We start from the raw sequence: 21,671 nt of genomic DNA on the forward strand, positions 1-21,671 counted from the left end.
AACAATCATACAACAAACATATCAACATAAATAATTACTAAATTACGTGAAAATAATGATTTTTAACCTTGGGTAAGTATTCGTTACCATCCCTTTGTTGCATGGTGTCCACGTATGTGGACAGTAAAATATATTTTTAATAAAACCATATTTTTTAAAAATTCAAAATGAATTTCAAGTTTAGGTTCATTTTGAGTAATAAAATCAATACAAAAAAAATCTAGATCAATTCATGCATGAAAGAGTTAAAGAGGCCCAAAAATCTACAAATACAGGAATATAGCATCACACATCTAAGACATTTAGCTGTTAAGGATCATTTCCATCTGGAATGCAAAGAATGTCTGTATCTGCTGTGTCCATTCGTGTGGTCAGTTGGGCTTTTGGGTCTACTGCCTTCCTGCCCTCGATCCTCTCTCCCTTCTGCCCTTCCCCCTTCCCCTCCCTTTCCCTTTTCCCTTTCGTCTCCTGGGAGGGTCCTGTTGAGTGACGGGGGGCCCCACACGCTCTTCATTCACTTTCTTCATGGCATCCTTCACCCAGGGGCTGTCGGGGTTGGCACAGATCCGCTTGCCACTCTTTGTCAGTAAACTGCACGGAGAAGAAAGGAAGATTGGTCAAGCCTCTATGGCATGACGTTTATGCTAATAAGAGTTCAGTTATTATGACATATTGTCATCAATAAGTGCAAAAAAGATCTTCAGCTCAGTAAAATCTCTCTCTCTCTCTTTCTCTCTCTCTCTCTCTCTCTTTACTACTATGAAGAGAGTGAGGAGTGAAAGAAAGAAAAAGACCACAAAGAAGAAGAAAGAAAGTCTGTCTTATTATCATTATGTCCTGACTCTCTATAACTAAACGTATTATCATTATGTCCAGACTCTCTATAACTAAACTTATTATCATTATGTCCAGACTCTTAACTAAACTTATTATCATTATGTCCAGACTCTATATAACTAAACGTATTATCATTATGTCCAGACTCTCTATAACTAAACTTATTATCATTATGTCCAGACTCTATATAACTAAACGTATTATCATTATGTCCAGTGTGTATTATCTCCTTCTCAGGCCTCTCCTCACCATCTTTTAATCTATATGTTTTATTTCATCATGCGCATGATCGTATGCATTATGTGTGTTCATTCTCCTGTTGCCCTGTTGCTATCAGTGACATGACCAACACAAGTGTTTCTATGACATCCTGTTGCTATCAGTGACATGACCAACACAAGTGTTTCTATGACATCCTGTTGCTATCAGTGACATGACCAACACAAGTGTTTCTATGACATCCTGTTGCTATCAGTGACATGACCAACACAAGTGTTTCTATGACATCCTGTTGCTATCAGTCACATGACCAACACAAGTGTTTCTCTGACATTCTGTTGAAGTTTCGTCTTTAATGAAAGAATATACTCACACCACTGCGTCTATAGGGCAGAGTCCACCCTGCGGCTGAATGTGGTAGTCTTTCACATTTTTGATTCTTGGTCGCGACACTGACAGACTGAGGCAACAGTCTGCTGTCGGGCTGCTCACTGAAAAACAAGGTGAAAAACATTTAATTTAAAAGCATTGATTTAGCAGATATTTCATTTACAACAAGAACAACTTATTTATTATACACTACTTTACATTATAAAACACCAATTATCAGGGGAGCAACATGAATATTGAATTCATATTTTTGAGTAATTCATTTATCTTGCTGCATCCAGCCAGATTGACTTACCAGCAGATATGATGAAACAAGAAGAGATCAGGCAGCACACAGAGAGAGTGGAGATGTTCATCTTGTCTGCCAGCACCTTGTGTAGTCCGGCTCAGAGCACTGACTCATGTCTGAACCTGCAGCGTGTTTTGTATGCGATAGGAGTTTCCATTTGATCACAAACATTTGCGCCCCCTACCTCAAAAAGGAAGCGTGAGAGAGAGCAAGATGAGAATGGGTTGGGGGTGTTGAGATGAAAATGCAAAGATGGATTTTTTTTGGGTGGGGGGCTCTTTCCGTTCGTGGTTTTGACTGCCCCACATGCTTTCCAACGATGACCACTCTGAGTAAGTAAGTAAGTAAGAACACATCATCTGGGTACACGGGAGCTCAGAATAGCGTTTCCCATTTGCTAAATGTATCTGTCCATGTTCTATGAAAAGTCTTCTATGAAGAATACTTAATATATATAAATAATATAATATAAAACCACTTAATATTTAGTGGTTCAAGGTCAACAGAACATGACCAGCTCATTTGTACCCTTGAGAAAGATATGTTATCCCCAACATGTGTTTAACAGCCAGCAAGATAAAAGAGCTGAGATGAAAAAGAGTTATAGATAGCACCTTCTGTGCATAACATACAGCTCAACCTGCTTTGCAGGGAAGCAAAAATGAGTTGTGAAAGGTTATTTGTGATAAGAAATTGATGTAAACAGTACCAGTGGTTTGTAATGGAATGGAAACCTAGATACAAAATAATGAGAAGACTGTATAATGGCTGAATGGGACTATATCCCTGTGGAGGGATATTTAGATTTGTGTTCTTGTTGTCAATATGCCTTTAAAGTTTTGTCCTAGATTCATAAAAACACCCCCAGAAACCTTTAATCTTCTACATATATGCCACTTGTGCATCAATGTTTTAATTTAGAGGAAATATACAAAAATGTCAAGGCATGTCAGGCTACCTAAAGAAGTCTAACAGGCCTCAGTACCCAGACACATCCCCAGGTCTACAGGGTGCCAAACATGCACTCTGACCGCAACCCCAAAGAGCCGTCAGTCAGAGCACATACTCATCTGTAGTGACAATCACATCGTCACAGTATTCTTATTGTGAAAAAAAAAACCTGCAGAAGTTAAATCATTCGTTAGCAACGTCAATATATTACCCCCCTTCGGCACCCAATCATTAAAAAAGCTTCAGTTAAATAATTATAATAATGCATTTTATTTGTAGCGCACTTTTCATTCAAAAGAATCTCAGAGTGCCATAGTAAAATACATAGTTAAAAACATAGTTGAAACAAACTATAATAAAAACATCAACCTGCCAGCGGATCCGAATGGAGAAGTCTTCCTGGTCCATAACAAAAAACTGACTTTGCAATTGTTCAAGGTCAAGAGAGATGTTTAAAATGGCCCATCAATGATCCCCTTCTGTCAAAAAGTGTGGTCACACATTCAGTATAGTGATCTGTCAGTTTTCTAAGGCTGTTTGCTGTTCGACTGTTCAAGGAGTGATGTGGGTTTGTATGATGAGCTCAGAATGGTCTTGTCAGATTATTTAAGGCAAGCTGTATTACACTGTAATAGACAGTGGCACACCACTTCACACTGCTGTCTGTCAACATCCCCTAAATGGATCAAAATCCTGGGTACTTTCCAGTTGCGCTGCTTAAGTTGCATGGATATCTGTGAAGTATAATCTTTTTTTTTTTCTTCTGGAGGAAACTGCACCCTCCACACCCAAACATTACGCAGTTTTGGTGGCATGTAAACAGGCATGGTAGTCATGGACGGATTAAGAAACCACGGGCCCCTGGGCCTGGACATGTTAAAGCCCCCCCCCTTTGCGAGAAAAATAATTAGCGACACTTTTCATCCACATGTTCGGATAAATTTAGAAAGCAGGGTCTGCTTTGCCTACGAACCTTCCACGCTGGCTGCATTGTCTATAGTTACGCCCCTGGCGCACATGCACATTTTCTAACACAGCACAGGTACACTCAATTAAAGCCATTAGCAAATTAACAAAATACACCTTTTTCAATCACAAATAAGAGATACATAACAGCAACTTCACGCAGAGGCTCTGCCTTAGGGGCCCCCTGAGCTCATGGGCCCCTGGGCCTGGGCCCGGTAGGCCCGTTCGTTAATCCATCCCTGATGCTAGTGTCGTGGTGAGAGGTATGGGTACAGTGGATTCTAAGGCCTCCCACCTTTTGCGAAAGTGCTCTGTCCTGGAGAGATGCTTGAAAATAAGCCATGCTATGCAATGAGCCATGTCATCAAGAGTCCTGAACCTAGATAATGATAGTGGACTCAGCTTCATTTGCTAAATGAATTGTGTTTAGTTCTACATTAGATTATCTCTCATTGAGTGGTTGGAGAAAGAGGAATCAATCTTACTGTCGTTAGTGATTCTTCTTGTATTGCCTCGTTTATTTCTCTGTCTGTCTGTCTTTCTGTGTCTGTGTTCTATGTGTTGTCTTCCTGTGTGAAGACAGCTATTCTGAAGAAATGACACCTTGATTGGCAGAGCACACAAAATGTCAAAAGTCAAAGTTCGAAACTAATTGTTAGGCCTTTAACAGTCTCTTCAATGTATGAAGAACATTTGTGACTATGAGAAATATTTAATGATATATCAAAGTGTGTTTGATACAGTTACAGCGAGCGGGTTACACACTCTTCTGCTGTTCCTCACCTCCTCCATCAATGCTATGGCTAACCCATGACCAAACCCACACTCACAACACTTTCACACTCTCGCTGTTTGCATGGTGCAACCCCCACTCACACTCAAGAGAGTGTGTGAGCGAGTGGAAGAACAAGCTAAGGCACAAGCACGCCGCATAAGATCTCAAGGCATAGTCTAGCAATGGGGGGCACTAACTGCATACTCTGATGGCAGCCAATAAAAGAGATGTCTGAATATAGAGTGCGTGAATTTCTGGCAGCAGGCCGACTTTGCATGTCGTAGAGGGCCTGAGCTTGTAGGGGGCGATTCCGTTCATTGAAGCTGTGGCTTGTGACTGACTCTCTAACCACCGACACCCACACTATAACTATAAGATGAGTAAGTGTGTGTGGTCAGCCAACTCCTCCAATGGCTTCACATGCTCATGGAAATATACAGGCTACATAGTTGAAAAAACTCATCAAACTTAAAGAAAGTGATGCCAATGGTATTGTCTAAGTAAAGGCTAAAATTGAGAATAAAGAGACACATAAAAACATACTCACATATATATATTTATATATACATACACATGCAAATGTTGATACAAAGCCAAAGTAAACTGACCGTGACCACATTACACACAGCTGCTTTAGATTTATTATTATTATTTCTTTCTTTTTCTTCTACTACTTAGCTAAAGACAAAAGGGCATACATGCACACATACATACATACATACATACATACATACATACATACATACATACATACATACACCTGCAAAGAGAATACGTTACAGACCACAGACCACAGACCACAGTTAAACACAACAAAATAATGTACCAAGGTTTGATTAAAAATGTGAAAGCATTGCTGAGATGTGCCATCACGTACTGTTCACTTTGGTGTATCTACGAGTGTCTTTGGTGTATCTAAGATCAAATCAAATCAAACTTTATTTATACGGCTGATTTCATACCAGGAGGTAACACAATGGGCCTAAGAGTCTAAGAGTATCTTTGGTGTCTCTAAGATCATAATGAAGGGACCGGCATTTGAGATTTATAGTTAATAAGGATATGCCATAGTCAATAATTCAATGTATCTTATACCTAGTTATAATTGTTACTTTTATTTGGATTTAACTAGCATGTAAGCATTCCTGGGTGAATATACTTTGGGTTGACCTAAGGAGTGAGGTGTGACAAGTGCTCTCACCTTGCCCCCCAGGTCAAAACAAAGAGCCTTGTCTCCAGGGCCTATTTGAATAGATGGTGACACTATTCAGTGTATTTAACAGACTGTCCTTCAATGGATAAATCAGATGAGTCTGAGGTGAAGCTATGAGTGGAACTTCAGGCTTTGTCTCCCTTGGAATGGCCACCATTGTACATGATTAAACCTGAATCCTGACTGATCCAATCTAAGACTGGATCTCCAATATATGGTATAAAATTAAATACTTTCAAGGTGTAGGTTTGTGCGGGTGAAGAAAGAAAATGTAGTTCCCGACTAATTACTGCCACCATGCTTCTAGCAGATGTCATCATGGCATCCTGGTACCACCAACAACTGGTGGACAAAATATCAACCTGTCATGCATTGCGCCACTAGGCAACTGATCTGTGATGACCTAATTTAAGTTCACTCCTCAAATTATACTTTTTTTCCAGACATTGTCAAAGTATAAGGTATGACAGAACGCCATTCTTTTATCAAACTCATGGCTGAGACTAAGTAAGTATCACAATCACCAGACGTGGTCACAGATGACTTTTTGCAAAACTGTGGGACCATATATCGCTGCTCTTTCAACAGAACCGTTCACAAATGTTCTAGAAGGACCCTGGCTGCACTCTGTGTCTGGGGTTAAAAAAAAAATCCGGTTTTCTCTGATCACACACTGATTAATTCAGCAAACTTGAACATTACAATTGGAATACAATTTCTAAACCTTTGTGTCACTAACCTCACTACAGAGGGCTATGGGAGGAGAGCCTAATGCCTATTGTTTCTACTCCGGGGCATAGAGGAGGTTGGGGAAACCTCTGGGTGCCAAGCATGTCCCTAATCCTACCATTATGGACAAACAATGAGGGCTTGCATTTGAGGGTGTCAGTTGATGAAAGGAAATGACAGGGGTAAACTAATCACAATATCCTACTTAGTGAAGTACGACTACGTGGCAAATCAGATGTAGCAAGATTGGTATTGATGAAACCGGAAATATTGCTATTCTGTTGTTGTAAGAGAAATTAACTAAGTGTTAACTTATTTTGTATCTGTAACTCATACCCTTGGTTGTGTACTCTGTCTGTCTCACTGAGACCTGAACAATTAGCATGTGAACCCCTTCCCCCTTAGATAGCCTCCTTCCTGCTATCACCCTTTGTCACCTGTTATCACCCCCCTCCCCCATAGGTAAATCACTTACCCCACTGTCTCCCCTTCCTCTCACCTATAGGGTGTGGTCACCCTCTCCCCTATTGTATTCTACCTGACTGAATGGTATAAATGCCATCATATTCCACAAACAGGTAGGCCATTCTCTGAGCACCAGCTGAGAGGGGGTCTCCACGCTGAAATAAACTCCAGAATCCTGACTGCGTCCTCCGGTCCCTTCTTCAACTTTGGCGTGCACATTTAGATTCTATCAGTATCATGCCCACCTCCAGCCAAAGCATGTGCAAGTGCATAATGACAATGTTCTATTTATACACAGGAAGAGGTAGAGGAAGAGGTGTTAAATGCCTTGAGCTGTTGGTTGGGGATTTCCAACGGTGGCCAATCCTCTCACTGTCACCTGCAAGTACTTATACCCAACCACCTAACCTAACCAATATGACCACTGCCCAACCATAGAACTAGGTTACAACAACAACACACAACCGGCTGGTGACAGCTACAACACATGCCGCATGTTGTACCCGGGATCCATAAAGGCTCTCCTTCACAGTACAACATGCGCTGTCAGTAGCCCACAGCTTCTAAACACAACATCACTGCCCAACCATAGATTGTGAGCAGCAAAGTACAACAACAACAACAAAGTTGCCTGCGTGAGCATTTTGTGAGGGTATTCAAGCAGGCATCTTCATTCATCAGTGTTTCATTGAATTAGGCCTACAACACCCCAAGAAGGCAGAAGGTGTTAACACATAATTGTTAACTCAATAAACTAAACAATGCACTCACACTCAGAATGCAACACCATGTCTGGTCTCATAGCAGTCACAAAAATACACTGTGGAACTTGAAGTTGTCTTCCGACATCAGCCAGCAATCTCCAATCCCACGCTTTGCCCCATTTGTCAGTACTGTTTGTACATGCCTGGTATCCACTTTTCTGACCCTGTCACTCAAAATAAATTCTACTGGCCCTGTCAGTAACCGGAACTTGTTTTTTTCTCAAACAAACACAAAATTATTTAAAAACCTTATTATGTGTCCTCATGTACCCTGGGTCAGGCTAGTTTTACACCCAGACCAACTATCTTTCAATGAGCCTAATCACCTAAACACAACTTGCACCTTCCGTCTTCACCCAGCCACTCACTGAGGTGCTGCAGAGTTGGGAGGACATCATAAATTAACAATTACATTTTTTTTGACACTTTATTTGTATAGTTTTATCACACAGATACAGAAAAACAGAAACAGAAAAGTAAACAAACAAACAAATGGACAAAAAAAATACAAAAACAAAAAACTTGACAACCATGAACGTGCTGGATTGCATTGATTCTACAGAGTGATCCTGAGACATACATTTTTCAAACATCGTCCTGTCATTGACATGTAAATAGAGTCCATTTCACCCATTTCTCTTCACATTGTTCTGTCTGTACTCTTAATCTATGAGTTAGCTGTTCCATCACATACATCTCACTCACAATTTTCAGCCATTCATCTTGGGGTTGGGGGGCCTAGTTTGTATTTGGTTTTACCTCCCTCTCAAAGTAGTCCCTTAGTTGCAGATATCTGAAATGATCCTGGTTATACAATGCAAACCTTTCTTTCATCTGCTGAAAACTCATGAAATGACCATCTTTTGTTACTGTACACAATGCTGTTATTCCACTTGGTATCCAATGTTTGAATCTCTGGTCAAGAGTGTTTGGAATGAATTGTTTCACATAGGCACTTGTACTCTTTTAGGTAGTCTGTCATGCCTTTTTTGTCTGACATGATGTTTTTGTATATTTCCCCTAACTAAAAACATTGAGGCAAAAGTGGCATGTATGATTATATTCTAGAAGACCTCAGCAATAATAACATGAGAGTAAAAGGAATGTAGTAAAACAATGTTTTACAATATTTAAATCAAATCTAAACATACCCTTACAAAAACCTCAATATTCCCCACGGGAATAGGATACTTCTAAGGGTTAATTATAGATGACCTCACCCATGCCATTCAATTAACTCTGCACTGTACCCTTCAAACCTTCCCAAATGTATTTTAAATCAACATTGATGCAAATCCATTCCTTGACTTCAGAGGCCTCTGGTCATCTAACCCTTGTTTTTTGATGACCACTGCGTGTTTCCTTCCTAGTCTGCTTCGTTTGTCCTTGCTGTTCGCCAGCTGTCTGATGGCCACCATGCTGTGAGGGTCCGCCAGGTCCTCCTTCAGGTCCTCCTTCCTCTGTCACAGAGGTACTGATATGCTCTGCAGTGGCCTTTGGTGCTCAACTTGAGCTACTTCTTATCAAGTAGAGCTGAATGCTATACCCCTGCACTCCTTTGTCCAGACATTTCTTCACTTATACAAACTATTGTGCATGTGCATTCATTGACCTTTGTGCAGATCTGAGGATATTTGATGATTTGGTGGTTTGGTGATGAACTTTAACAAGGCCCTTTAAAGACAGTGATGAAGATATCTGTGCATGATCGGTGATAATATTTTTATGCATTAGCCAGATGGAACTGAAATTCGTGACATCCTTAAGCACTTTAGCACTGGCAAAGCTCCTCAAAATACTGTTCCATATCTTATATTCATATTGTCTTTTTGAATTATGTGCCATAGTTAATTTTTAAAGTCAATAATGAATTAATTAATGTATACTATGCATTACACTCCAGCCTGCTTAATTGTTATTTTTCCATGACCGAGCATTTAGGTATGTTCCATAGCCTTGTACAGTCATCACTAGTTTCTCTACTTTAGGTGTTCTAGTTACAGTTCTTTCTTCATTTAGAAAATTGTAATTGAAGTATATTCAGGATATTACTCCTTGTTAGCCTCAGCTGATAAAAGTCTTCTGCAATAATTGTCCTTTTTTCCTTCCCTCTCTATAATCAGAGGAAGTAACATGTAACAGCTCAAATATCACTGAATAAAATGTAGCTCCTGTGTAGATAGTACTTGAATAATTATACTGTCAGGAACATATCAAAGCTAAATCACAATCAGTGCTCACTGAAAAATAAGACTATACATTTTTCTCAGTAGAAACCTGACTTTAATCATAACCATTAGAATAAATATGTAGCTTTCAGCTAAGGTACAAAACATAAAAATAAGATATAAAATATTAGTAGACAGATACATCAAGGTTGTGATGACATTGTTTACAATAATATTCAAACTATTCATTATGCACTTTCTGCATAATAACAAAAAAGTATACGTATACGTAAATCTTAACCCCCCAAATAAGTGTCTTCAGCGAGAAGGTAAAATACTAGCTCCTTCAATGTCCAAAGTCCATACAATACCAACTCCTTACAAAATACCCAGAAGTGCATATTTTTAGGAGACCCCAGTAACTCATTTACTTGAGAAGACCTGGTGGTTGCCATACTCATTTTCATCCAGTTATATACATGAATATATATACCTTTTACAGACATTGTTTTTGTTGGCCCAAAGAAAAACCGAGGAACTAAACCGGTTTGCCATGCATTGCGTTATAATTATCACATATGTTGAAATGCAGTTTTAAGCAGTACATTCCCAAAGCGCTGAATACATATATTGTAAATCTGGAATTATATTTTATCATGAGCAGTGAGTGGCGAGAACGTCATTCATTTCAGTACTGCTGTAGTCTGCTGCTTCATGCCTTGGGTGGTCAGTACTGGTGTAGTCTGCTGCTTCATGCCTTGGGTGGTCAGTACTGCTGTAGTTTTCTGCTTCATTGAGTCAATGTATCGCACAGCTTTCTTTACCCAGGGCCTCCTAGGGTCAGAACACACGCGGACATCTTTAACTGTGGTAAACCTGAAACATTAATGAAAAACACACCAATAAATAAAGTGTTGTTGTCCTTCAAACAGTACACAGATGATTTGTTTTGTATGAGTTCAAGTGTTTGTGATTAAAACTGCGAGTATGTTAAGCACTTACACAACAGCATCCACTGGGCAGAGTCCAACCTTCTGCATGTGGTAGTGTTTGATTTTGGACAGCTGGAGTCTCGTGGTGGAGGTTTTCTGACAGCAGTCTATGGGTGTGCCTGCAAGTGACAAACAAAAATATATATTATATTTCAACAGATCAGTCAGACAGGTAAAGCCTACTATTTAAGTGACAAATGAGGCTGCCACAATGGTGGCCTAGGAGAAAGACAAAGATGGACTGAAAAACCCGTATCCACCACAACAATAACTATCCACAGGTGTAGAGGTTCAAGTTAAGAAACAAAACAAAACAAATAATAGGCAGTCTCGAGCAGAGTTCCACAGGAGTAGAGTCTTCCAAGCAGTACATATAGATCAACCAAAGCGTATTACCTTCCCCCAGGGTGGCGAAGAGCAGCCCGGTGGCAAGGCCAATGCACAGCACTCTCAAAAAGCTTTCCATGTCTGACAGGCTTCAGTTGTGATCTTCTAATGTGCTCAACGATGACATGCAACAGTAGGCTTATAAGCATTCAGCATCACAGGAAAAGATGCATCACCGAATTAACCTTCCGACCACAAAGCCCCTCCTAATGTCACATAGCAGGCCCCCTGTCAAACCTTCCACTACCACCACCCTGTGGCTGCCCACAAAACAGTGAAAGCTCAAGGCAGGTCTGTTTCTGCCCCTGTACTTGCAGCTTCCTGCTGCAAGAGTCAATTGATATTTCTTTTCACATGTTTCAAATACGTCACATATGTCTGTCAAATGGAACATGCTATTAAAAGATATGTTCTTGACCAAGGCAGTACTCAAACTAGTGAACCAGATGGGATTATTAATTGATAAAACGTCCCATTATAAACAGATGACAACAGGTAAAACAGATAAAACAGCACAATGCTGGCAACATTTACAAAAGGCACAGTATTGTGTTATTTAGAATTTAAAACACCTAATCTTCTTTGTTTATCAGCCTCTTGTTTGAAGTCATGGTGATATTTGCAAGAGATGCAGTGAGGTTTCCGCTCAGTGTGGTCACAGGCACCTGAGGGCTAGTACAACTTGTGGCGAGTTTACGGGGAGATGCACAGCGCTATGAGCTGAAGGAACACTCTGATGCATTTCCGTTGAACACACAAATAGTACTCAGCACAGTGTCCGTGGTCTAATGGAGATTTGCTTTAGTTCTAAGAATGTCACTTAGGACAAAAATATTTAGAGGAACATATCAATAACAACATATCAAACAACAAGACAACTACAGACCATAACCATGGCCACGAGACAGATAGGTGACACTTCGATTGTCATAGGCCGGTGGAGCTGATGCACATGGACCCGAAAGAAGAGACTAGTGAAAAAGTAGTGTTTAGACGCAACCAGCAAAGACACAGCATTATCAGGTCAAAGGTCAAAGACGGTGATCAGATATATGCAGGTCATATGAGATCAAAACCAGGAAGGCAAAATCTGAGGTACAATAAGGAGCAGGCAAAATAACTCACATCTTCAAGGTTAACATCAGGATTTTTCAACATGGGCCCTATTTATGGGTCCAAAATGTTTACTAAGGACAATAAATGATCAAAATTGGTCTAGTATTAAGATAGAGTGCTATAACTGGCAACCACAAGACAATGTAAACCCACGGTCATGTCATTTTCACTATCATTTTCTACATTTTCTCTACAGTTTTTGAGGTAAACAGACACAGGTCTCTGTAGGGATCCTTACCACTTGTAATTACATTATTAGCCTGTCAATGGCAACAAAAAACAGGCCGGGAACAAACATGAACATGGCCTGAGAAACTGATGAGATAACAAGGCATCAGGGATGCACTTGCAATGATGAGCCTCAGGTAAGACATGGCGCAGAACTGTCAATAACGGCAGGAACCAGGGAAGCTAGGATCTAGGAGGAACTGGAGTGGTACAGAGGCAGACACAGGAGGGAGAAAGACAACCTGGACTTGGGAGCCTAGGTACTAGATTGGAGGGTGACACAGATAGGAAAAATGTGCTATATAACTGACTACCAAAGGAACTCTCAATCAAAATATTTATGGGCTCTTTATGTTGGCAAGCCAACAAATACTCTTTTTTCCTGTGTGTGTATGAAGGTATTCATGCCCGGTTTAGGTTATGTTCTAGGACGTGATACGTCCACTAGATGGTAGTAACATATTGCTCAAACACATGTAATCACATGTGACGTACAATGCAAATTGTCCTAGACAATGGGCCTAGGAATAGCTGAAGAACCCAGTTGGACTGGCATGGATTGTTGTGGGGAAGTCTGTCAGTAATGCGTGAGGTGTATCTAGAGGTGTACGTGTTGTTGTCTCTGGTATTGAGTCTCATTGTTGTTTCTCAGTTGCTCAGCGACGTTCAGAAGAGGTTATTTCCTCTTGTATTCATGTGGACAAAGCAGAAATGTCACCGAGTGTTAGTCTAACAGGTTAGAGGCCACCTGCCCTCTGACCCCACCCCCGTGGGTTTTTGCAGATCTGAGGATATTTGATTATTTGGTGGTTTGGTGATGAACTTCAACAAGGCACTTTAAAGACAGGGATGAAGATATCTGTGCATGATCGGTGATAATATTTTGATGCATTAGCCAGATGGAACTGAAATTCGTGAGATCCTTTAGCACTTAAGCACTGATAAAAGCTCCTCGAAATACTGTTCCATATCTCATGCTTATTGTCTTTTTTGAATTATGTGCAATAGTTCATTTTTAAATAGTCAATAATGAATTACTTAATGTACATATACTGTGCATTACACTCCAGCCTGCTTATTGTTATTTTTCCATGAGAGTGCATTTAGGTATAATCCATAGCCTTGTACAGTTATCACTAGTTTCTCTACTTTAGGTGTTCTAGGTTACAGTTCTTTCTTCATTTAGAAAATTGTAATTGAAGTATATTCAGGATATTTACCCCCTGTTAACCTCAGCTGATAGAAGCCTTCTGCAATAATTGTCTTTTTTTCCTTCCCTCTGTTGTATCCAGGTGGGGGCACGCATTAAAACAAGTAAGAGGCGTTGGAGATGCCATTAATGTAAACTGGAATTTATTAACTATTAATTACAGGTAGTCCTGGCTCATCAAAGTCAAAGTCAGTTTTATTTGGCACACAATTTTAGGGTGGACACACACACACACGCATGCCAAAGAGGTTGCAGTGAATTTTTCCTCTGCATTTTCCCATCCTGGACTGTCCTTCCTTCAGGGCAGCCAGGAGCAGTGGGCAGCCTTTATGGCGCCCGGGGACCAAGTCAAATCCGTCCGTCTTGGTCAGGGACGGACAGGAGAGTGTTCTGTTCTTCCGCATGTTTTTCTGTTAGGGTTCTTAGTGGAGGAAACCCCTTGTGAACACAGGGAGAACATGCAAACTCCACACAGAAAGGCCTGCGAGATAGCCCACCTGAAGGCCTGGGGAGAAACCGGCCCCCAGTACCATCAGCGCCGCATGCGGGAATCGAACCCAGGACCTTCTTCCATGAGGCAGCAGTGCAAGCACCTGAGCCACCGTGCCACATATCAGGAGTGCAGAGTGGAGTGAAGGCAGAGTCCATCAAAAGTTAAGAGTCAAGAGTAAAAGAGGTTGAAAGTGGGGAGCGCAGCCCCTTTATAGTTCCCCCATGACCTGAAGGATCATGGGAGCTGTAGTGACAATATCAATACACAACACCCTCTCTATCATTAGAGGAAGTAACATGTCACAGCTCAAAATATCACTGAATAAAATGTAGCTCCTGTGTAGATAGTACTTGTGTCTGAATAATTATACTGTCAGGAACGTATCAAAGCTAAATCACGATCAGTGCTCACTGAAAAATAAGACTATTCATTTTTCTCAGTAGAAACCTGACTTTAATCATAATCATTAGAATAAATATGTAGCTTTCAGCTAAGGTACAAAACATAAAGATAGATATAAAATATGAATACCGTGAATCCTCAAATTGTGGCCGGGGTCTTTTATTTACTTAGGCTGCACAGCGCACAGGCCTTTATTTGGGGCAGGCTTGTATTAGGGGCAGGCCTTTATTTCTTACTTACTTCAGTAGATTTTTGTACATAAAAGTTTTTTTGCTTCAATTTTTTTAAAGTTATGTATAAATAGATTATTATACGGCTCTTCAGAATGTTCCAAAAAGTTCTGTTGATTTGAATGGGCCACCCCAACGTTCGCAGGTCCTTAATTTCTTGATATTCACCACTGCGAAAAGTTATTGACCGCTGTCATTGGCAACGGATTTTGTGCTTCTAATTCACATCTTTCATATCATTCCGCAAGTAGTCCGGCCATTTAACGTAACGGAAAGTCATTGTAACTTGAAGTCAGCAAGTAATGGGTTGCTACGCAACACCTGAAACTTTAAAGTTGTATTAGCCTGAAGAACAATTTTTTTTTGCGGAAATTACGAAACGGCAACAAAATCATGGAAAATGTCTTTTTTTATTGCAAACAGCCCATGAAATTAGCCAACAACATTGAACATGAGGAGAACATGTATTTATGAAATGCATTAAATGAAATTGTGATGTCTACTTTGTGCTGATGGACTGATGCTGGTAGGCTACTGTAAAATAGGCTACCTTATTTTACCCCTGGCCTGTATTCGGGCCCGGCCTTTATTTGTCCGTATCGACCACGCCTCCGGCTACTATCTGAAGCCCGGCCTCTAATTGAATCCCGGTCTTTATTTGAGGATTTACGGTATACAAGACAGATACATAGAGGTTGTGATGACATTGTTTACAATAATATTCAAACTATTCATTATGTGCTTTCTGCATAATAACAAAAAAGTATATAGAAAAACAAGCTAGGAATTTGGGGAACATGTTTAAATCTTAACCCCCCCAAAAAGTGTCTTCAACGAGAATGTAAAATACTAGCTCCTTCAATGTCCAAAGTCCATACAATACCAACTCTTCACAACTCCTTTCAAAATCCACAAAAGTGCATATTTTTAAGAGACCCCAGTAACTAATTTACTTGAGAAGACCTGGTATACTGGTAGACCATACTCATTTTCATCCAGTTATATACCTGAATATATATACCTTTTACAGACTTTGTTTTTGTTGGTCCAAAGACAAACCCAGGAACTAAACCGGTTTGCCATGCATTGCGTTATAATTGTCACATATGTTGAAAGGCAGTTTTAAACAGTACATTCCCAAAGAGCTGAATACTTATATTGTAAATCTGGAATTATATTTTATCATGAGCAGTGAGTGGCGAGAAGTTCGAGTGTAGCGATGTTTACTCGAAGTTTGGTCCTGCGAAGAATTGCTCAGCATCCTCCGGTGACTCAAACGATAGCTTTTCCCCTTTGTAGATAACCTTCAGGATGGCTGGATAGATCAAAAACGATTTGATGCCTCTCTGTCGCAGTTTACTCCGGATTGACTTTAACTTGTTTCTTGTCTGTGTGGTCTTGGTGCTGTAGTCAGCGTAGAATTCTAGCGGAGTGCCATTTTGAAGTTTTGGCTTAGCTCTACGAGCACCTTGTAGTATGGCTTGGCGATCCTGGTAACGGAGCACTCTGAAGTTCATTGTACGCGGCTTGGAGGTATAGGCAGAGAAGGTCCGGTGGGCTCTGTCGATCTCAATAGGCATGGATGAATTGGACAAAGTAGGGATCCACTGAGGTAACATGGCTCGAAGGTAGCCGACAGGGTCGTCCCCCTCCGCACCTGTTGGTAAGTTGATTAGCCTTATATTATTCCTCCTTGATCTATCTTCCATCTCTGTGACTTTATTTCTGAGGGTATCCAGTTCGGTGAGGCAGCGGTTAATGTCTTTTTTGTTCTGACGTACTACTCCTTGCATTGTATCAACTCTCGCAGACATGCGTTCCGCGTTTTTAGCATGGGTATTGATTTCGTTGGTCAGGGATTTAAGCAAAGTTCCATTTTCAGTAGTCTGCTGCTTCATGCCTTGGGTGGTCAGTACTGCTGTAGTCCGTTGCTTCATGCCTTGGGTGGTCAGTACTGCTGTAGTCTGCTGCTTCATGCCTTGGGTGGTCAGTACTGCTGTAGTCTGCTGCTTCATTGAGTCAATGTACCTCACAGCTGTCTTCACCCAGTCCCTCTTAGGGTCGGAACACACACGGACATCTTTAACTGTGGTAAACCTGAAATATTAATGAAAAACACACCAATGAATAAAGTGTTGTTGTCCTTCAAACAGTACACAAATGATTAGTTTTGTATGAGTTCAAGTGTTTGTGATTAAATCTGCAAGTATGTTAAGCACTTACACAACAGCGTCCACTGGGCAGAGTCCAACCTTCTGCATGTGGTAGTCTTTGACTTTGGACAGATGGAGTCTCGTGGTGGAGGTTTTCTGACAGCAGTCTATGGGTGTGCCTGCAAGTGACAAACAAAATATATATTATATTTCAACAGATCAGTCAGACAGGTAAAGCCTACTATTTAAGTGACAAATAAGGCTGCCGCAATGGTGGCCTAAGAGAAAGACAAAGAGGGACTGAGAAACCTGTATCCACCACAACAATAACTATCCAGAGGTGTAGAGGTTCAAGTTAAGAAACAAAACAAAACAAAGAATAGGCAGTCTCGAGCAGAGTTCCACAGGAGTAGAGTCTTCCAAGCAGTACATATAGATCAGCCAAAGCGTCTTACCTTCCCCCAGGGTGGCGAAGAGCAGCCCGGTGGCAAGGCCAATGCACAGCACTCTCAAAAAGCTTTCCATGTCTGACAGGCTTCAGTTGTGATCTTCTAATGTGCTCAACGATGACATGCGACAGTAGGTTTATAAGCATTCAGCATCACAGGAAAAGATGCATCACCGAATTAACCTTCCAACCACAAAGCCCCTCCTAATGTCACATAGCAGGCCCCCTGTCAAACCTTCCACTCCCACCACCCTGTGGCTGCCCACAAAACAGTGAAAGCTCAATGCAGGTCTGTTTCTGCCCCTGTACTTGCTACTTCCTGCTGCAAGAGTCAATTGATATATTTTTTTCACATGTTTCAAATACGTCACATATGTCTGTCAAATGGAACATGCTATTAAAAGATATGTTCTTGACCAAGGCAGTACTCAAACTAGTGAACCAGATGGGAATATTAATTCATAAAACGTCCCATTATAAAACAGATGACAACAGGTAAAACAGATAAAACAGCACAATGCTGGCAACATTTACAAAAGGCACAGTATTGTGTTATTTAGAATTTAAAACACCTAATCTTCTTTGTTTATCAGCCTCTTGTTTGAAGTCATGGTGATATTTGCAAGAGATGCAGTGAGGTTTCCGCTCAGTGTGGTCACAGGCACCTGAGGGCTAGTACAACTTGTGGCGAGTTTAGGGGGAGATGCACAGCGCTATGAGCTGAAGGAACACTCCGATGCATTTCCGTTGAACACGCAAATAGTACTCAGCACAGTGTCCGTGGTCTAATGGAGATTTGTTTTAGTTCTAAGAATGTCACTTAGGATAAAAGTATTTAGAGGAACATATCAAACAACAAGACAACTACTGACCATAACCATGGCCACGAGACAGATAGGTGACACTTCGATTGTCATAGGCCGGTGGAGCTGATGCACATGGATCCGAAAGGAGAGACTACTGAAAAAGTAGTGTTTAGACGCAACCAGCAAAGACACAGCATTATCAGGTCAAAGGTCAAAGACGGTGATCAGATATATGCAGGTCATATGAGGTCAAAACCAGGCAGGCAAAAGCTGAGGTACATTAAGGAGCAGGCAAAATAACTCACGTCTTAAAGGTTAACATCAGGATTTTTCAACCTGGGCCCTATTTATGGGTCCAAAATGTTTACTAAGGACAATAAATGATCAAAATTGTTCTAGTATTAAGTTAGAGTGCTATAACTGGCAACCACAAGACAATGTAAACCCACGGTCATGTCATTTTCACAGTCATTTTGTACAGTTTCTCTACAGTTATTGAGGTAGACACAGGTCTCTGTAGGGATCCTTACCACTTATAATTACATTATTAGCCTGTCAATGGCAAAAAAACAGGCAGGGAACAAACATGAACATGGCCTGAGAATCTGATGAGATAACCAGGCATCAGGGATGCACTTGCAATGATGAGCCTCAGGTAAGACATGACGCAGAATTGTCAATAACAGCAGGAACCAGGGAAGCTAGGATCTAGAAGGAACTGGAGTGGTACAGAGGCAGACACAGGAGGGAGTAAGACAACCTGGACTTGGGAGCCTAGGCACTAGAAATGTGCTATATAACTTACTACCAAAGGAACTCTCAATCAAAACATTTATGGGCTCTTTATGTTGGCAAGCCAACAAATACTCTTTTTTCCTGAGTGTGTATAAAGGTATTCATGTCTGGTTTAGGTTATGTTCTAGGACGTGATACGTCCACTAGATGGCAGTAACATATTGCTCACACACATGTAATCACATGTGACGTACAATACAAGCACCTGATACATGTAAACAGGTCTGAGGCCACCTGCCCTCTGAACCCACCGCCGACCTCTGACCTCTGACCCCGCCTCCGTGGGTTTGTGCAGATCTGAGGATATTTGATGATTTGGTGGTTTGGTGATGAACTTCAACAAGGCACTTTAAAGACAGTGACGAAGATATCTGTGCATGATCAGTGATAATATTTTGATGCATTAGCCAGATGGAACTGAAATTCGTGGGATCCTTTAGCACTTAAGCACTGATAAAAGCTCCTCGAAATACTGTTCCATATCACATATTCATATTGTCTTTTTGAATTATGTGCAATAGTTAATTTTTCAATTGTCAATCATTAATTAATTAATGTTTGTATACTATGCATTACACTCCAGCCTGCTTAATTGTTATTTTACCATGACATTGCATTTAGGTGTTTTCCATAGCCTTGTCCAGTTATCACTAGTTTCTCTACTTTAGGTGTTCTAGGTTACAGTTCTTTCTTCATTTAGAAAATTGTAATTGAAGTATATTCAGGATATTTACCCCTTGTTAACCTCAGCTGATAGAAGCCTTCTGCAATGCTTCTTTTTTTCCTTCCCTCTTTATCGTCAGAGGAAGTAACATGTAACAGCTCAAAATATCACTGAATAAAATGTAGCTCCTGTGTAGATTGTACTTGTGTCTGAATAATTATACTGTCAGGAACGTATCAAAGCTAAATCACGATCAGTGCTCACTGAAAAATAAGACTATTCATTTTTCTCAGTAGAAACCTGACTTTAATCATTAGAATACATATGTAGCTTTCAGCTAAGGTACAAAACATAAAAATAAGATATAATATATTATTATAAACAAGACAGATACATCAAGGTTGTGATGACATTGTTAACAATACTATTCAAGCTATTCATCATGCGCTTTCTGCATAATAACAAAAAAAGTATATGTATATAAAATAACAAGCTAGGAATTTGGGGAACAGGTTTAAATCTTAACCCCCCCAAATAAGTGTCTTCAACGAGAATGTAAAATATTAGCTCCTTCAATGTCCAAAGTCCATACAATACCAACTCCTTACAAAATCCCCAGAAGTGCATATTTTTAGGAGACCCCAGTAACTAATTTACTTGAGAAGACCTGGTGGTTGCCATACTAATTTTCATCCAGTTAATATACCTGAATATATATACCTTTTACAGACTTTGTTTTTGTTGGCCCAAAGACAAACCAAGGAACTAAACTTGTTTGCCATGCATTGCGTTATAATTGTCACATATGTTGAAATGCAGTTTTAAGCAGTACATTCCCAAAGCGCTGAATACATATATTGTAAATCTGGAATTATATTTTATCAGTGAGTCTGGCCTCCTGCTGTGGCGTGCCTTGTTGGCTCCACGCCTTGGGTGGTCAGTACTGCTGTAGTCTGCTGCTTCATGCCTTGGGTGGTCAGTACGGCGTCTAATGCTTTATTAATGCAATGTCTCTCACAGCTTTCATTACCCAGAGCCTCCTAGGGTTGGAACACACGCGGCGACCTTTAACTGTGGTAAACCTGAAACATTAATGAAAAACACACCAATAAATAAAGTGTTGTTGTCCTTCAAACAGTACACAAATGATTCGTTTTGTATGAGTTCAAGTGTTTGTGATTAAAACTGCAACTATGTTAAGCCCTTACACAACAGCGTCCACTGGGCAGATTCCAGCCTGCTGAATGTGGTAGTGATGGACTTTGGACAGCTGGAGTCTCGTGTTGGAGGTTTTCTGACAGCAGTCTATGGGTGTGCCTGCAAGTGACAAACAAAAATATATATTATATTTCAACGGATCAGTCAGACAGGTAAAGCCAACTATTTAAGTGACAAATGAAGCGGCCGCAATGGTGGCCTAGGAGAAAGACAAAGAGGGACTGAGAAAGCCGTGTCCACCACAACAATAACTATCCACAGGTGTAGAGGTTCAAGTTAAGAAACAAAACAAAACAAAGAATAGGCAGTCTCGAGCAGAGTTCCACAGAATTTTAAGAATGTCACTAAGGATACAAATATTTAGGGAACATATCAATACCAACATATCAATCAATAAGACAACTTCGGACCATAACCATGGCCACGAGACAGATAGGTGACACTTCGATTGTCATAGGCCGGTGGAGCTGATGCACATGGACCCGAAAGGAGAGACTAGTGAAAAAGTAGTGTTTAGACGCAACCAGCAAAGACACAGCATTATCAGGTCAAAGGTCAAAGACGGTGATCAGATATATGCAGGTCATATGAGGTCAAAACCAGGAAGGCAAAAGCTGAGGTACAATAAGGAGCAGACAAAATAACTCACATCTTCAAGGTTAACATCAGGATATTTCAACCTGGGCCCTATTTTTGGGTCCAAAATGTTTATTAAGGACTATTAATGATCAAAATTGTAAATTTAATGTCCTAAATTAATGTC

General features: G+C 40.5%; 3 protein-coding genes across 4 annotated transcripts in view; all 3 read right to left on the reverse strand.

The window, feature by feature from the left end:
- ccl32b.3 (chemokine (C-C motif) ligand 32b, duplicate 3) overlaps window positions 1-1,855 on the reverse strand; it is a 2,366-nt gene extending 511 nt beyond the window's left edge. Inside the window, exons 1-3 of the mRNA XM_031583988.2 lie at window positions 1,742-1,855; window positions 1,430-1,547; window positions 1-591 (exon numbers count right to left, since the gene is read on the reverse strand). The exon at window positions 1-591 is cut by the window's left edge and continues 511 nt beyond it. Of these exons, the coding sequence (XP_031439848.1) occupies window positions 390-591; window positions 1,430-1,547; window positions 1,742-1,802 (381 nt within the window). The 5' untranslated portion in view covers window positions 1,803-1,855 and the 3' untranslated portion in view covers window positions 1-389. The remainder of the gene's footprint in view (window positions 592-1,429; window positions 1,548-1,741) is intronic.
- An 8,003-nt stretch (window positions 1,856-9,858) lies between these two features.
- On the reverse strand, window positions 9,859-11,370 carry LOC116224409 (C-C motif chemokine 12-like). 2 transcript variants are annotated; one of them, XM_031583995.2, is made up of 3 exons: window positions 11,155-11,370; window positions 10,769-10,877; window positions 9,859-10,600 (listed from the first exon to the last, which is right to left on the reverse strand). In XM_031583995.2, the coding sequence occupies exons 1-3, from the start codon at window positions 11,222-11,224 to the stop codon at window positions 10,450-10,452; spliced, it is 330 nt and encodes a 109-aa protein (XP_031439855.1). In that variant the 5' UTR covers window positions 11,225-11,370; the 3' UTR covers window positions 9,859-10,449. The 2 variants fall into 2 exon arrangements, with proteins under 2 accessions (XP_031439855.1, XP_031439854.1); XM_031583994.2 differs by having other exon boundaries at window positions 9,859-10,642; window positions 11,155-11,362.
- A 3,933-nt stretch (window positions 11,371-15,303) lies between these two features.
- Window positions 15,304-21,327, reverse strand: LOC122133667. Its single transcript, XM_042710321.1, has 3 exons — window positions 21,312-21,327; window positions 20,899-21,007; window positions 15,304-16,921 (listed from the first exon to the last, which is right to left on the reverse strand). Exons 1-3 carry the CDS (start codon window positions 21,325-21,327, stop codon window positions 16,048-16,050), a joined length of 999 nt encoding a protein of 332 aa, XP_042566255.1. The 3' UTR covers window positions 15,304-16,047.
- Between the last annotated feature and the right edge of the window lie 344 nt (window positions 21,328-21,671).

The sequence above is a fragment of the Clupea harengus genome, chromosome 17 (genome assembly GCF_900700415.2).
Source record: "Clupea harengus chromosome 17, Ch_v2.0.2, whole genome shotgun sequence".
In the NCBI taxonomy this organism is placed as follows: domain Eukaryota; kingdom Metazoa; phylum Chordata; class Actinopteri; order Clupeiformes; family Clupeidae; genus Clupea; species Clupea harengus.

What these genes read in the sequence shown, in the direction of transcription:
- LOC116224409 (XM_031583994.2), bottom strand. Translation starts at nt 11,224, where the DNA reads ATGGAAAGCTTTTTGAGAGTGCTGTGCATTGGCCTTGCCACCGGGCTG. An exon ending in CTTCGCCACCCTGGGGGAAG is followed by an intron (nt 10,878 to 11,154) that starts GTAATACGCTTT and finishes TGTCACTTGCAG; the next exon opens with GCACACCCATAGACTGCTGT. An exon ending in TGCCCAGTGGATGCTGTTGT is followed by an intron (nt 10,643 to 10,768) that starts GTAAGTGCTTAA and finishes TTAATGTTTCAG; the next exon opens with GTTTACCACAGTTAAAGATG.
- LOC122133667 (XM_042710321.1), bottom strand. An exon ending in TGCCCAGTGGACGCTGTTGT is followed by an intron (nt 16,922 to 20,898) that starts GTAAGGGCTTAA and finishes TTAATATTTCAG; the next exon opens with GTTTACCACAGTTAAAGATG.